This window comes from Mycetomoellerius zeteki, unplaced genomic scaffold, assembly GCF_001594055.1.
Source record: "Mycetomoellerius zeteki isolate Tzet28-1 unplaced genomic scaffold, Tzet1.0 scaffold72, whole genome shotgun sequence".
NCBI lineage: Eukaryota > Metazoa > Arthropoda > Insecta > Hymenoptera > Formicidae > Mycetomoellerius > Mycetomoellerius zeteki.
The window spans coordinates 390,072-407,614 of record NW_017257742.1 but is presented as its reverse complement, the minus strand read 5'-3'; the positions used below and the strand labels follow the sequence as shown (position 1 = coordinate 407,614).

At 34.4% G+C, this 17,543-nt stretch overlaps 1 protein-coding gene across 4 annotated transcripts in view; it reads left to right on the top strand.

Moving 5' to 3' along the window:
• LOC108729301 (uncharacterized) overlaps positions 1-17,543 on the top strand; it is a 70,313-nt gene that overhangs the window by 50,956 nt on the left and 1,814 nt on the right. Inside the window, exons 1-4 of one of the 4 annotated variants that reach the window (XM_018458365.1) lie at positions 7,925-8,135; positions 12,667-13,058; positions 15,486-15,723; positions 16,668-17,056. In XM_018458365.1, coding sequence (XP_018313867.1) covers positions 12,738-13,058; positions 15,486-15,723; positions 16,668-17,056 — 948 coding nt within the window. In that variant the 5' untranslated portion in view covers positions 7,925-8,135; positions 12,667-12,737. Of the gene's footprint in view, positions 1-7,924; positions 8,136-8,942; positions 9,031-10,501; positions 10,804-12,666; positions 13,059-15,485; positions 15,724-16,667; positions 17,057-17,543 lie in introns of those variants that run through there. The other 3 variants (XM_018458364.1, XM_018458363.1, XM_018458367.1) reach the window with 3 other exon arrangements.

The window sequence follows — 17,543 nt, the reverse complement described above, 5'->3', positions numbered from 1 at the left end:
CGACGGCGACGACCGCCGACCGTCGCTCACGGTGTTCGCGCACTACCGTCGCGTCGCTATCGATCCGCCGTCGCCACCGACGAACGAACGAACGAACGAACGAACGAACGAACGAACGAACAACCCCCGTCGCGCCAACCCCGCACCGATACCACCGTTACGACTTACCCCCGTACGGCCATCTTGCCACGCGTGCGCCGCAACCTGTTCGAATTTCGGCATTTCGAGCGCGGGTATGCGCACCACGACGACGACGCCGTGAAACGCGAATTTTCGCGGTGCGTAGGAATGGAGATGCAACCCCAGGATGGGGCTTGACGGGGCATTTGTTCCTTGCACATTTCCTAGAAAGAGAAAAATATAAGAAGAAGACGAGTTGGAGCCTTGGGACTCCTGTTAAAATTTTTACATCGCACTGACGTCTGCGGGTTATGTGACATACCCGGCTGTCGTATCCCTTCGCTCGACGAGAACGTGACTTTCACGGGAATGATTTACTTAGAAAGCCTGGGGGAGATCCGGAATGTTTTCCACATCTTGCGTCTTTGTCGTTTGAGCCTCCGCTACTTCGCTTTCCACCCCCGTCGATAGAAATCTTATTCTCTTTATTTATGCGAAGACATACGAGATAAATTAATGGCTTGAGTTTATCTTTTTCATTTGTCTCTGATATATCAGAAATAAAGTCGCACTTTTTACCTTTGACTATAATCATAGACCACTACGAGCGTTTAACGTTTGATCTCCGTATCTCTCGACGGATCTGCATGTGCAATTTGATCGAACTCTTTCCGAAAATTCTCATTTCCGTGATAGAAAGGAGAATGTTAAAAAAGAATCGATTTTTACTCAAAAAGGTGTTAAAAAAATAGGATTTTTGTAGATTTTGCCCTCCCAGATACGGTAAAGTTATTTAAAAGTTCGTGGCGTTTAGGGAACATCTCGAAAATTAAGCAAGAACATTGAAATTTAAATAAATATATTATATTTGTACTGAATTTTCAAAATCTACAAAAGCAGTATTTCTTTTACTTACACTTTTTTCAGCAAAAGTCAATCCTTTTTTAAGGATCCTTCAAATTTCAGTATTCTTGCTCAATTTTCAAGTATTTTGTATTCAGGTGGTCAAAATTTATAAAAAAAAAACAGTATTTCTTTTATTACACCTTTGATAAAAAAATCAATTCTTTTTTTAACGTTCTCCTTTATTCATAGCAAGTAAGAATGGGGAGCGCGAAAAGTCGTAGCGCAATGTTGGCATAACGACAAAAACGTGGAATCTGTTTTGATAGAAAACGCATGAGGAATTTCTCGTTTCCGTTTGCATCGTGACTTTCGTCGAGAAATGGAGGATTTACACAAATGCTACAGTTAATTGCATACGTAGAATAATATAATTTGTATAATACAAGATTTCCCGTTTTAGAGGGCATAATTATTCTCTCAATTGATGTTGTAAAAAAATGTCTTCCAGAATAGCACGCTAATCATGTAAACTGTGTTTAATTAAACATAATAATAATGAATTCACTACGTATATTCGAACAAGATTAGTCTTAACAAAACAAGAAGATGATGAGCATGAAACGAGATACTCGCATAAAAAATAAAACTTCAGCAATTACGTGATATTTATATATGTTATAATTATAATATAATTTAATTTATAATTAATCCTCTGTTTCATATTTTTATTCCTTCAGTCTGCAATCTGGGTTTTTTTGTCCAATTTTTTTTACTGTTCTAAGCTTTCAAAAAATTTGGAAACATTCAGGGTTACTTTTCAACATCTCTTTTATATTCAACATGAAAAGAAATAGAGAAGAGAAAGAACCGTGCAATAAAGTCAGTTGAAAAAAAAACGGGTCTACCGACAAATTACATGATAAATATCTAGCTTTGTTGATCTACGCCTGAAAATGTTTAGAATTAAGCATTCTACATATCACTACATTTTTTTTACGTGGAGGGTTCAAGTCAAACGGGGACTTTTATTCTCATGAATATAATCTCCCACGTATATTTTTATATCTAATATTATTATAACACATGTTTTATATATTAGGTGTACAAGTATGACTTTACGACTACGGATTTTTTTATTAAAAAAACGCATTGATTTGACATAACGTAAATCATTCTTACTTTATTCAAAGTATGCTCCATTGAAAGCCACAACCTTGGCCCACCTTTCAGGCAATAAACGGATTCCACGCTGGTAGAAGTCTGGATGTTTTGAAGCGATCCATTTATCAAGCCAATTTTTGATTTCTTCATAAGATCTGAATCGCTCTCCAGAAAGGGTCGACGCCATGAACCGGAATAAATAGTAATCTGAGGGAGCAATGTCTGATGAATACGGCGGGTGAGGTAGAATCTTCCAGTTCACTCTTTCTAGATAATTTTTGACGGATTCATGAACACGTGGTCTGGCGTTGTCATCCTGTAAAATTATCTTGTCATGTTTATTCTCCCATTCCGGTCGTTTTTCTTTCACAGGTTCAAACGTATTAAATTGTAGTCGGTACCATTCACCAGTGATAGTTTCAAACGTTTGACATGCATCTTCGAATTTTTTCGGTGGCTTCCTATGCTTTTTATCATCCAAATCCAAATCATTGCTTTTGAATCGTTTAAACCATTTTTCACACATGCTTATCGATAGAACATGTTCTTTGTAAGCTTCCAAAGGTAAACGATGACTTTCAGCTGCACTTTTCTTTAGAAAAAGATAATGAAATAAAACTTCCCGCAAATGGCGTTTTTCCGGTACAAAATTTGACATTTTCAGTGCGATAAAAATAATAGTTGTTTACACTTTAATCAAATGAAATGTACTACGTTTTAAAGCTGCGTATACACCTTTCAAGTACATGTATTGCCAACTTTAAATAATGCAGCAGTATGACTATACCGCCATCTATTAAAAATCCGTAAAGTCATGCTTGTACACCAAATATATATATATATATACATATATATAATATATATATATCTCAGATAACCTTCCACGTTGCACAATCACATTGAAATGATCGTGAGCTATCTAGTGATTGGATTATCAAGAGGAGTATAATTCGCTAAAGCAATCCTAAACATTGTATCGTGCGATGGATGATGTTATTATCCAACCACGTCGTCGAACTCCAATCCTTTGCCATTGTAATTCAATGACACTCGATCCTTCGTCTCCCGTCCTCTCGTTTCAATCGCGAAACTCGCAGTTTCTCGCATGACGATACACAACCGATCTAATTCACTTATCGCAAAAACTTGACGCGATCTTCCTGTTCGATAAAGCGAGATTAGCGTAATCGGGATCACGAGGTAAACGCGCGTTTATGCACAAAGCGATTCTAGTCTTCTAAACGTGGAAAATCAACAGACCTCGAATTCGAATAGCTCCGAACTAATTTGAAATACGCCACCGCGGGAGCCTGTAATAAATGTTGGAGCAAATATTTGATTATACTTATCCCATGGTATAATGAGAATCGTAAAATATGAATTTGGTTTCCAAAAATAGTCGCGAATTTATAGCCATTTCAATTTTACTTCATCGGAAAAAAGATACTTCGCAAACACAGGCTTTATAAATGAATTTCGGTCCATATTTATCCTTGCGACTTTGTTTTACGCGATTCGAGCAAATTTTAAAGGTTAACACGAGACAGATCGTTCGCGTTACCGCTCGTACATTTTATAAATAAAAATTTTCATTTGAATGTGTGAATCGCTCTTTCATAATTTAAAAATATAATGTAAAAAAGACATTAATAAGGAGACTCCCGATAATTCAACAAACTAATTACAATTTAAGAATCTCGTTGAAAATCAACGCGGTAAACAAAATATGTAGTTCTGATAATAAAAAAACTTTAACAATTAAACGACATACACTGTTAAATTTATAATGTCAAATTATAACAATATTTCAATTATATCAATTTGATTTATTTTTCTTCATTTCTATAATAGGTAGCCACTTAATATGTCATTAATTTATCTGAAATAATAGAGTTAAATAAATTAACTGAAGAAAATATATTAAATTTGATTCAAATTTAATTTATTATTTATTAAACGTACACATTAATGTAAATATTATTTACTCGAAAACTAACAGAAATGGATCGATTCATATTTTGACACACATGAAAGCTAAAAATAACAAAATGTTATTTAAGCCAAGAGATTGGGTTAACATTGCTTCTTTCATATCTAACACTACTTTAAATACATGTATATTCTGTTACGACATGATAATATTATTACTATATTTAATCATTAAAAATATTTCTTCTATGCTTTTACTTTGCTAATTTCGTGTACAGCAGCAAAATGCTATTTAACTCAAGAAATTGAATTACCATTGCTTTTTTAATATCTAATAATGTATACAAAGTCGCAAGAGTTAACTAACCAAACGCTTTGGCTTGAATTTGGATCATCCTCAGTAGGCAAATGGACAGATTAAAAATTCGGAAAAAAACTGCAATAAATCTGCATCTTTCCTTACTATAATTTTTGTACATCGTGTAGTGCGCGGTCCACGGATAAGGAAAAACTGATTTAAAAAACCATCGTCCCTAACTTTTAGTGTCATTTTTCCGGATAATTGTTCGGGCCGCGTCACGATGCAGGCCCGGCAATCGCGCTCGCATGCCTCAACCGCGGAGGCATGCACGTGCGTCCGTTACACCTGATAGCGAGCGCAACGACGTACGCCGCTGCGATAACGTTATCGACGATGCACGATCATTTTTCTCCCTCGATCAAGGTCTGTCCACGTCATCCTGATTAATATTCGTGCCAAAAGCTTCCCAAAAAATCGCCTCTTTTGACACCTGTCCATCCTCGGAGCTAGTTGAACTTTGATTATAAAAATCTCTGGGAAAAAATGAAAATCAGCATGTAGTCTCGAATACTTTACACACACGTGCCTACGGATCAGTACCCTTTTAATCGTACCCCTAGACCACAGGCTGACTGATCGGAAAACAGTTTATTTCTCAGGACAATCTACGATTCGCGATACTTGCAGGCGCGCCGCAGCCGTCGCGCTACGTCACGTTGTGTTATCGGCGAGCTTCTCTTTCAAGAAGATGCGACGTGCATATTTTTCTATCGATATAATATGTGATTTTTCTAGGTATCCGATTTGTCACACTCATAGATACAATAAAATAAATGCGTTAACACTAGAAGTACAGTCAGTGCACTGAGAAAAATTTCTGGTTCAAAATGAACGAATCAGCGGATTCATATATCAGAATTTTGATCATCACGATTGGACCTGTTTAGCTCAACTAGAATTATAATAGACTTAACTATAAAAATTTTGATTTGTCCATATATTTTCCACTAAAATTCCTGTTAATGCTACTAGACTCTTTTTCAAGTGTGATACAAGAACGTCGTGAACAATTCAAAGAAATTAATTATATTAAAAATTAAAGTTTATATTTAAATTGATTATTTAAAATTAAAGTTATATTTTCAAAGTACGTTACATGTATTATAATGTATTTATTTAGTATAATGTTCTATTACCATAATTATTAATTATAGCTTATCGAATTGATCCTTTTCACGAGATTTTCGGTCAGAATTTTTGGGGGAAAACATTTAAATCTTCCGAATATACTAAAATAACTGCTTCAAAGTAAATATTTGTGTTTTTCGAAGCTTTATCTTCATGATTGACCAGATACTTTCAATTAGATTTATATCCGGAGATTGAAAAGCTCAATCCATCGATCGACTTCATTTTCACATTTAAAAAAAACAAATTAAAAATTTTATAAAAAGCATATCTCGTGGAAGGCATATCAGTAAGTTATAATCAATAATAATAGTGATTAAACGTCATACTACACTGAAAAAAATTACTAAATCTTAACACATATTTCTTTAAATAGTATTAAGTAAATATTTATTTACAGTAAATTTGTTTGAATAGTTCTAAGTAGATAAATATTCTAAGTAAATTTACTTAGAACCATTCAAACAAATATTTATTAAAATTTAATATTTTTTTTTGTGTAAGTAAACGCATGTTAGTAAATGATGTAATATACTTTTCAAATATTTTTTTAATCTACTCGGTTCCTTTCAAAGAATTGCTGATGACGCTCTTGAGCCACTGGCTTTAAACGTTTCTTACTCACTAAAAGGATCGAACGAATAAATCATTACGGAAGTAAAAAAGTAACGAAAAACAAATACATTTTATCAGTATAAAGGGCATAATTATTTAAAGAACTAAAAAAATTTTTTTCTAAAAAATGCCTCTCTTTTACGTAAGAAATTAATCTAGAAATAGAAACGATCAATAACGACTATTCGGTACTTGTAATGTCAATATACTTGAAATAGAATTTTGACTTTTTACACTTAGGAGTCTCTCGACTTGCCTATTTTTTGCGTGATAAGTGACGGTAAAATGTTCCACTTAACGATTATAACGACATTATCGTGAATATCAAAAACTTTTTGGTATTTTTATATTAATACCGTTTCTTTTTGGTACATGAAAGAGATATTTGATTGTCAAAAGATTACCGATCAGTGGATAATATCAGAGAAAAAATGATACTGTGCTTATCACATCCTTTCGAGAACAAAAGATAAAATCAATGAGTGAACGTTTACAAATGTTTTACACTCATTGATTGAATTAATATTCGGAGCGAATTATATAATAACCGAATATTTACATTTTACGTGTTCATTGCCTGAAGTTAATTAATTAATCAGCTTGAGCAAAGCAATTAATCAGCGTGATAACGGTATGTACACCCTGATGTTTGGCTGCGAGTACCGTTTGAGGTTTGCTCGCGTTTCGAGGGAAAATTGCATTTGTGACAGCTAATCCGGATAATTCAACGTTTAAGAGAGATGTTTACTCTCTCGAATATCTTCTGAGAGAATTTGAACAGATACAGACTCAATCTTCTATCGATGTAAAAGCATGATATATCCTTAACACTTTATAATCAGAGATATTATTAAAATGATCATCATTAATCGTTAATTATATTTCTGCGATACACATATATGTAAACTAGTGTAGTCTTGATCATAAATATTTATAAAACATCTTCAATTTATTCCTTCAAACTAGTACTAGCCATAATAAAAGGAAAACTAGCAATTAAAATTGTTATAAAGATTAATATTATTAATTTTTTAGTAAAACTTTTTTTAAATTTATTTTTTGTTATATATAAAACAATTTATAATTTTTAGAAGTGCTTTATACTTATGATCAAAATAGTATAAATGTAACAAGTGTAACTCGATTTCGTGACAAATCTTACAATTAGGTAGAATTTGGAACAACAAATGATAAGCGAAATATTTTATCGCCTGTCTTTAAGTTTCTATCAGAAATAATTTCTAACACAAGGAAATAATGGATTTGAGGAAAAAACAACTATTTTGTCGTTCTAAATTCGAACTAAGAATTTCATATTTTTATATGATTGAGAGCTTTCGAAACCTCAATGGAAGAAGTTTGAAGATTTCTCTTTCGAAAAAACTTTTCTGCGACATTTTTAGAGAATCTTTAAAACTTGATTTCTCCCTGATGTCTGCAAAGAGACTTCTTCTTTTTCTTTTTACTAAAACTTTCGAGGAGTTTTTTCCGTCATTGGATTCTCTCCCGCGAATTATTTCGCCGCGCAATTTTGATCGTGCTATTTGCGTGCACGCGGGCGCTTTACGAGTTTCTGCTTCTGCCTGTTTAGCAACATCGTGACGATGCGCGATTGTATTTATACATGAACACATACAAACGAATCAATAGTCAATACTCAGCGTGGCTGAAATTATCACAGTAATACACGGGTCAGCGAGTTATCACAAATACAGAACGGCCCGCGGACACGTCATTCCCTGTCAGTCGGCGAGAATCATCGCGATCGCACGCATGTACACGCTTATCATTTTACTCCTCCGATGACACTGAAAATATTAATAAATAATGATACCGGATCAGTAAAAGTGCGCTGCGCGATATTTCGGGGCACGATATACGAGCGAAAACAAGTCAGGCTGGAATCGTTATCGGTGCTTCTGAAAGAAGAGGTTCAAGAGAAATGAAGTAAATTGTATCAATTGAAGTCCACAACGTACGTATGAATTAAGTAAGAGTGTGCTATTATGTGGTGGTGTTACCTTTAGTCAAAGTGCATGAGAAAGTAGCGGTCGATAGAGAAGACAAGCCACTGATACGTTACAAAAATATGGCAGAGTTGTTTAGTCAGAAACGATTACAAGATCTTGTTCGTTTAAAATTTTAGTACAGGCATTCCCAAAGTGTGCTTTGTGATCCATTTTCAGATCTGTATCCAGCTAAATTTTTAAATATTTCAGCAAAATCTTTCTGACGTTCTTTCTGTGTAGCTCGTCAAAGGAAGACGAATTGCTAAACTAAATTCGTTTAATCCAAACTCAATCAAGTTTCTTTACTTCAGTCGAAACGTGAACTATTTTCGCGTAATTCATTGAAAATACATCACTCTATTCACCGCGTCCGAAAAGAGTCATTTCACGGAACATTACGCTGCTTTTTAAAGTGCGTGGCGCAACGTTTTACCTACGAGCTCGAAGAGGTGTGAAAATTTTCACGAGAAATCATTCGAATCGCGATTTTTTACGTATCATGAAGAATTTTTGCGGCGTGAAATTATTTACAATTCGCCACAAAGTCGATACAAACAGAGGGAGACTTGCGAACAATATACGATCGAAGTAATCTAAAAAAAAGAAAGAAGTGCAAAAATCGCAACAGAACTCGCTGATGCAGCCGTTACCGCCAAGCCACCATCGCTGTGTCAATTTATGGCCGATATTCATAGTCGGTTCTTATTTCAAGATCGTCTTAAATAATATCTTAAGATACTAATACGACTCTGATTGGTTCATGAATTCTTAAGACTGTACTTAAGACGGCCTTGAATATAATGATACCGGCCTGTGATTGGTTTACATCTTAAAACTGTACTTAAGAGAGTACTTATGGGTGTAAGTATAAGACAATCTTAAATGTCCCGGTAATTATGAAAGTAGTCTAAATAAAAAATCGAAATATAATGAATTTATTTTATATAATTATGTTGTAATTAAATATGGAAGAAATTCATTTTTTAAACCATTTTCATAATTACCGGCATAATATAAATATGCGGCCTATAATATTCTGGAGCGAATCATTAAGGAGTGAGGATGTCTCAATTTCTAAACAAGGACACTTTGATTACGGTTTTCTTTGTTAAGAATTCATTGATTGGCTAATGTTGTTTCACTATCATAAATAGAAAAGAGTCAAACCAGTATTTGCTTGCCTTCCTTTTCTCCGTTGAGTTACAGTTTTCTAAAGTTTAATATAGGGAAGCAAAGCCGGGACTAAGTATTTCGGCGCCCTAGGAAAATAAAAAAATGCGCCTCTTAGTAAAACAATTTCTTTATGACAGATAAAATATAATAAGAAATATTAATTAAAATAGTAATTAATAGTATATATATTAATCAATAGTAATTAATAGTATATATTAATATTAATTTAATATAATTACACAAGAGAGGAGTGTTATACGTTATAGTCATACAAATTTACATGTATGTTACAAATGAAATATAATTATTAAAGTCACAATAATATTTTTCGTGTTTTGATAGATGCGAAATTATCAATTATTATATCAAAATCTATATCCTTTTCATATTTCATTTTCAATTGAAAGAATTCCTATATTTGATATTTTTTCTTGACTCAATCATGACCTTAAATAATTTTTTATTAACTTCAATTTGCGCCCCCTTCAAATTGTTTACATGAGGCAAATGCCTCGCTCGCCACACCCGGCTCTGTAGGGAGCGCTCGCTGCAGTATATTATAGAACTCCCTGGTACTTCCGATAAAGGTGCGATACACAAAGCGGGAAATGACGGATTATTAAATTAGAGTCACCATGACGACCGGTGGTCAAGGAAATAGGTGGCCGCTGACAGTCGACGTCCGACGTGTTGACGCATTAAGCGGTCAATCGGCGCAGCGGTTCCGATCGCGATCGCGAAACGAAATGTGATGCGTGATGGTCATTGAGGTTCATTAAACACGATCTTATCCCGGGCGATCTGATCACCCTGTGCCGATCGGATTACGTACACATTCGCGTGACCACGATCACGTGCTGGCCAGATGAAAAATCTTCGGGACACAGCTTGATGCGCAAACTGGCTCCATTTGTCAGTCGATTAGTCAGTCGCGATCGTCAGTGCCAGTAGGTTTGTTCTTCTTGATACACGAGAAGTGTAAAGTGTATGTACACCATACACTTTTACACTACACTTTTTGGGAGGGGAAGAAATGTCGTGTAAAGTGTAAGCTTTTTAAGAAGAACGCCAAAGTGTACGTACAACAGCTACTTATGCATGTTGTTTATGTTTAGAGTTGGTGAAAGTGAAAAACTTCTTAAAATTTGACTTAAACATTTAAACACTTGCTTTTTTCATAATTCAGCGTTAAATTCGGAATAAGAACTACTAATCCAAATTCAAATCTTAGCAACCTAACCTATTAGTGTAACGTTACACCAATTTTACACCACCTCTCAAGCACGTGTAAAACCAGTGTAAAATACGTCATTAAAGTGTATTACACTTTCAAGACAAACAGCGTGTAATCATACACCTCAACGTCACTTCCGACAAGAAGAACGCTAAAGTGTACACTTTACACGAAAGTGTACGAAGTGTAAACAAGAAGAACAAACCTAATGTGGCTTGTTAAGAAACGTAATTACGAGGATATCGGGTTCTACACTTGCGAATAATCGTGCATGAAAAAAACGATTTTGTGTAGATATTTAAAAATTTAGATACAAAGAAAATAATTTTGTTTGGAATATTAAAATAATTATATAGAATAGAGAGAGAGAATGCTCAAATTAATTGCTAAAATGTCAAAATTTTTTACAGAATTGTCATCAACGCTTAAGCGTTTTATATAATCATTTTGATATTCAACAAAATTATTTTTAGATCTAGATTTTAACTAAATTTTTTAACATGTCAGCAAATCCATTCTTCTGTGAGAGATATAATTTGTAAATAAATATTACTATCGGTGGAATTAGTGGGGATACGTTCCGTTATTGAGCGTTTTTTTTTGCAACGAGATTATTTTGCGTACTTACTATATTTATCTTTAAATGAAAGAAATTAATTTATATTTTCTTTCTTTTTAATTATACGCTTTGTGTAATAAAAGTAATAAAAGTCAGTGATATCGTATATCTTGCGCGAATAGTGCAACAAAGAAAAAAGGTTTAGTGTTAATTAATGTCAAATAAAATAATTTAAATAAAATTTAAATTAAATAATTGATAAATTTATATCACAATTAATTTAACAAATGAATGTATCGACAAATCATTAATTTTTTATTGTATAATATTAAATTAAATGTTTAATATTAAAATAATATTTTTTTCTTAATTGAAATAAGGATCGAGTGTTTAAAAGAAGAATTAAAAGAAGAAAAAAATTTGTAATTGTATCACTAATTAAATTTATCGGCTGCTGCTGAATTTTGTAGACGCGTGGTGAACACGAGGTGCGCGTGAGATTTCAAATGAAAATTTCATCGTTTGTTCAACGTACATATTCACTAAATGCATACTTAAGTGACATTGCTAGATAAACGAAGATAGATGAGTGCTGTACAAGTTTCCATCTGTAAAGACGCTTATAGAGTCACTTGCTTTTCGCGATTCATAAAAGATTTAATGTTTAATATTTGACGTATTAACACATCGCAAATTTTATATAGCTCGTACTGTTTGTACATTTTGAGCTGCTGTCTTTGGTGAATCCCATTTGACCAGAATTATCAAGAAAGCAGAACAAAACTCGGGTAAAATTAATAATAAAGGAAGAACAAAACTGTGTTATCTTCGTCTGCAATTTCCCCATTACAGCTGTTCCTCGAATGACTGCAAATAGCTACGCGAAAGCTAATGTTAAAATTTATATTTTTTATTAATAAATCATTTTTTATTTGTCTTTTTTTATGTATATATAATACACACAGAAAAAAACGGTTTTGCTGAAATATCTAAAATTTTCGTTGAAAAATTTAGCCGATCTGAAAATAATTTTATTTTCCAATCAAAATTATGAAGACGCTCAAACTGATAGTTAAAATGTTAAAAGTTTTTACAGCATTATTCATCATGCTGAGAATCCTACATGAAGCCAACAAAATTATTTTCAGATTTTTATCTATCTCAATTTTTAGATACTTCATCAAAAACGTTTTTTCTGTGTAAAATTGAGATCTCGTATAAGTTCTGATATAAGTTATATTTTTTATCAATTATATCTCGCAATAACATTATTACTTATGTGTTGCGTAACATGGCGAGGTATTTTTACGTTATCTTTAGTTTTCGAAGAGCTCGTCAGACTGCGGATTTATCGGCGAAACTCGTTGTTGACAAATCGAAATCGTGTAGAATTTATTATCGGCAAGTCGGGATTGCGTGTGTCGGGATTCGTCGGTGCGCGAATCTCGAGACACGCGCTTCGGGTGCTCCTGTTTGCGGGAATTACCGCGAAACTCGATTTCTTCCACATGTCAATCCGTCTTACTTGCAGACGGAATTTTCAGCGCGGTAAAATCTGCACGCGCCCCACGTCGATTGGAAAACGTCAGGAATTGCCGGGCGATGTTTTATCTGGACGGAAGAGACGGCACTGCCGCCAAGTACGACTCGTCGTCACCCAACGGCGAGGAGAATTTTGGCTGGTGGTTGAACGATCGGGAGATCGCAGTATCTAAATCGCGTCACGTTAGAGATCATCGATCGCTCGGATCGTCCATGTCGATTCTTTCTTGCATGGACTCGGATGATTCGGATAGCTGCAGCTTCGCGCGGGATGTGTCGTGGCAAGAACAGGAAAGCGAAATCAGTGAGAAAATCGAACTAATCTCGTTCACTCAGAGTGACCTCGATATTGATCTGATCGAGAGGGATGCTAGGGAAACGGTGAGTGTGAGATTATATTGATTAATTACACACGAAAAGAATGATTTTGTTGAAGAATTTAAAATTTTGTTGGGGGAAGGAGACATATATATCTGAAAACGATATTGTTGCGCAAAATAATAATTGTATTGGAATCTAAAAAATGATAAGCAATGCTGCGAAAGATTTTGATGTTCTAGCAATCGATTTGAGTTCTCAAAATTATTTTGATAGTCTAACAAAATTTCAGATCTTTCAGCAAAATCATTCTTTCCGAGTGCAGAATGTCTCGAGACTTAAGTTATTTCCAAATTGTAGTCTTTCAAGAGATTCTTTGAAGTCAGTTTTGATTTAGGAAAAGTTTTACACACGCAATCTATTTAATACTTTAATTGCTATGTAGGTATATAATTGGAACACACCTACGTGAATTCAAGGCGCCCCTACATCAATTAAAATACATACACATTTTCTATTTACTATCTGCATTTGAACCAAGAATACTTTGCATTAATTGTATATAGTACATTGTGAATTCTGCAAAACTCTAAATTTTATTTAAAAAGCATATTTTACTGAAAATATATTTTGTAGCTACAGCGAATTATAAATAATATTAATTATGTTTAATATGAAAAAAGACAGGCGACAATAAATATATGAATATAATGAATATAGTATTAAATAAATAATGAATATATTGAATAAATATGTGTTTGTTTACATTGATATACGCGACGCAGGAATGATATTTGTTATTTTTACGCATGTATCTTTTATGAACAAATATCCATAGATATTTTGCAAAACATTAAGTTTTAAGTCATATATCAATTTATATTTATTTTTTTAGTTAGGTGTAAAATAATATAGTCTGACATTAAGAGACCAATTATAAAAATTTGTGCAACAGTCAAAGTATTAATATTTGCAATTTGTCTGGGTAATTGAACTTCAAATGATCTTGATAATTGTACGAGCTTTCTACTTTTTCTCGTTGTGCATGATTTTGTTTCGTATATAATCCCGTGAAACAATATAATTTCATAAATATTTGAATTTAATAATTTATATTTATAAGAAGCAACAAGCGCGAGAACGTTTCTAAAGTAATTGCTTACGTTGGTTGAAATGTGTTACTTGTGCGAGGACATACCGCTGCCGCTATTCACATACTTACAAAATTGATCTATCGATGTTGTTAAATTAATAAACCCTGGATGTAGCGTACTCTTTAATTTTGCACTCGTCGAGTTTCCCGTTCATGTTTCCTTTCGACGGAAATTTAGTTTATTTACAACGCGCACACAATCTCCGTACGCGAACATGGTTGCATTTTACGTGCGGTACATTTCTAGAACTTCTACCTAACGAAACGTGGATTTTTATCTCCATTTGCGCGTTTTTTTCTCTCCTTGTTCTCCTTCCCCTTTTTGCCCGTCGACGTATTATACGAATTGTATCCAATCCGATTATCAAGCCGCAAGAGACTGCTCAGTTAATTAGATAACTGGGCAAATAAATGTAAAGAAGCCGATTCGCACGACTGATCGATATCACTTGCACACGCAAGGATACATATACCTAAACACTCCTCATTTTATCGCAATCCTTTTACTGCAAATTAATTTATGAATTTATATTAATTTTCGTAATTCTTAGCACAGACTTATATCGCTCTCTTTATTGACGCAACTGAAAATTGACACAACTCAAAAAATGTTATCTTTGAGTAATTACTATAAATAAGTTACATAAAGATTACTCTATCAAAAGTAAACTAAATTTACTTGCACGGTCCGTCCGCCAAATAACACTTGTGTCGTTCTTAAAATGTTCAAAGAGGTCATAATATCTTCTACAGAAGACACATTTTGATTTATCGTTTTTGTAAATAAAAAGGAGAATCTTCTACAGAAAACATTTAGCGTTAAGTTTTTAATTGAAGTTTGAAAAGGAAAGTGTTTTAGTTTGAATTTAATCATTTTAGCTAATCAAGGTAAATATAAACTGTTGATTAATTAAATTATAAAAATTTGTCTTTATTTCTTTCAATGAAGAATATATGTATTTAAGTCAAACATATTATATTTGACTAAATACATACATTCTCTAATGAAAGAAATAAAGACGAATTAAATTAATTTAGTCAAACGATCAATTTTTTTCTTAGTGTAGAAGTTTCTTTCTCGGTTTTATATATTAAACATATTTTAAGTTCCTTTCACTTTGAGTTCTAAATATACCTATATTAGTTCAGCTATAAAAACAGAGCTTATATAAGTCTATGCTCTTTAATGACTCGAGTTTTTTTCAATTTTTCATTTGCATTTGTCAGACTCGTAAATTGCTCGATATGACGTCACGAAGACTTAACAACATACGTCGATCCCATCGAGACCTGAACGATAGACGTGCGATTAATAAATAATTCCTATCGATATGCAGAGCAGCCCACCCGCGATTGTAATCAGCAGCGAGCGCAACGTCAAGAAAGAATGCATCACTCCTATCTGCTACACCCCGGAGAGGTTGATCAGATCTCAGGAATACCGGATACTCATACCATCCCCTCGCTGCTTTACCTTCTCCCAGGCGAGATTCACACCAGAGAACGAGAGCAGAGAATGGAAGTCCCGCCGTTGCCGAAAACAGTTGAACCGCCTCATCGATTCCAGACAAATCGGTACGCAATCTAAGGTCCTTCCTCTCCGCTGTCCCATCGTTCCCTTTTCGTTCGATCCGAAGTCCGAGGAAGGAAACGCCGGCTTCCCTCGAATCCGGCTCCGAGCAAAGCCACCTCGTGGAACTCGTCGACCACCGCGGCACCTGACCTAATAAAGTTTCGCGGTTTACCAATGCGCGGAATCGAGTTGCTTGACGTATCAGATTTACTTCGTTTCCTTCGTCCCCAGGATCGTGGCTCGGGTGCTACCACCGTAAAGATGCCGAGTGGCGTGAGACTGCGAAACTGCCACGAGCATTGTTACGGGCACACCAACAGACGAAGTTCGATCCGGGTTCGATTGAATCTGTGTCGAGGAGGCTAAAGAAAGTTAATGAAAGCAGCTCCGAGCTTTGAACGATCATCCCCAACTCGAGCTCAATCGGCATTCTCTCCACTAAATGCGTGACTGTTGTAAAATTGTACGGATATAAATACTCGATACCTATAATCATGATGAAATAACGCTATTATTTTATCCGCGTTTTAATTGAGTACTTAAGAGCTTACCAGCAATTTTGTACTCGCCATCCATTTTATTAAGATTTTATAAGAAAAGAAGAGGCCATTCATTCATAATGTTTTGCCTAATTAATAAGTAGAATTTTTTTATATTAAAAACTGATGTTCTAGTCTACTCCTTTTTGGTGTTAATACACCTATTCGTCAAAATTATTCCTCAGAATGAAAAAAGAACATAATATTCTTGGCAATAATTTAAAAATTATAGAAACGTAATTTTTAATCAGCTTCCTTGTGCTAGTTTTTTTTTTATAGCCTGATAAGACTTTTAAACTTACAAAAATCAATATTTTATCCTATATTTTTATTTCCTTTTCAAAATTGTCAGATCAGAACTTGAAAAATATGATTAACGTAGATTACATACAAAATCACAAACGCAGGTACAACGCAGCTGAAAACACTTCTGAACTTACCAAGCACGAATGTGAGGACGTACGCGATTTCCTCGCCCATTTCCGAACGCCGACAATGGGCTACCGATGATTTTAACGCATCGATGAAATCGAACAATGATCCTTCGACCGACGCAGACTGCGGTGTGCAAAGTATGAATACTGGTGACAGCAGCAGATCGAGCTACGACAGACTGAACTCCACCTGGGACGACTACAAAGGCTCAGCCACCAGGCTGCCCTCCCTGGAGGACACTTCCGGTATACAGAGTTACGATTGGAGCTTGGAGACCCACAGCGACACGCAAAACACGCCGATGTGCCTTTGTGACGAGCTGGCGATTGCGTCGAAAGAGCGCACCGCGAATTTCGCAAACGTACGTTCTTTCGCGTCCCTTACAGACATCCAGTTTCATCCTGGCCATCTTAACGTGGAAAATTAGAGGAAGGTCACCGATACTGACATAGATCTCCTAAAGCGACATCCCCTTATTTCTTAGAAACTAACTTTTACACCTTATTAATACTAATAAAAACGTGATCTGTTTAGCTAATTAAAGAAGTACAAACTTATAATTTTCATATATTTGTAGCTTATTTCTATACCAAATCAGCTAAAAACAAATTCTATGAATCCGAGAAGAAAATTCTTACGATGTTCTTTTACAAATTGCGTAATTAAAATAATAGTGACTGTATTATTGATAATATTATGTCAATTTAAATGTTTATAGTTTCATAAATTAGTTTTCTTTACAGAATAGGATATATTTTTATTTATAGAATAGGAATGTTGGCATTATTGCCTACTATGTCAGTTTTGGAGCTCATTTTGTCAGACGCTCATTTTTGCATAACTTACGA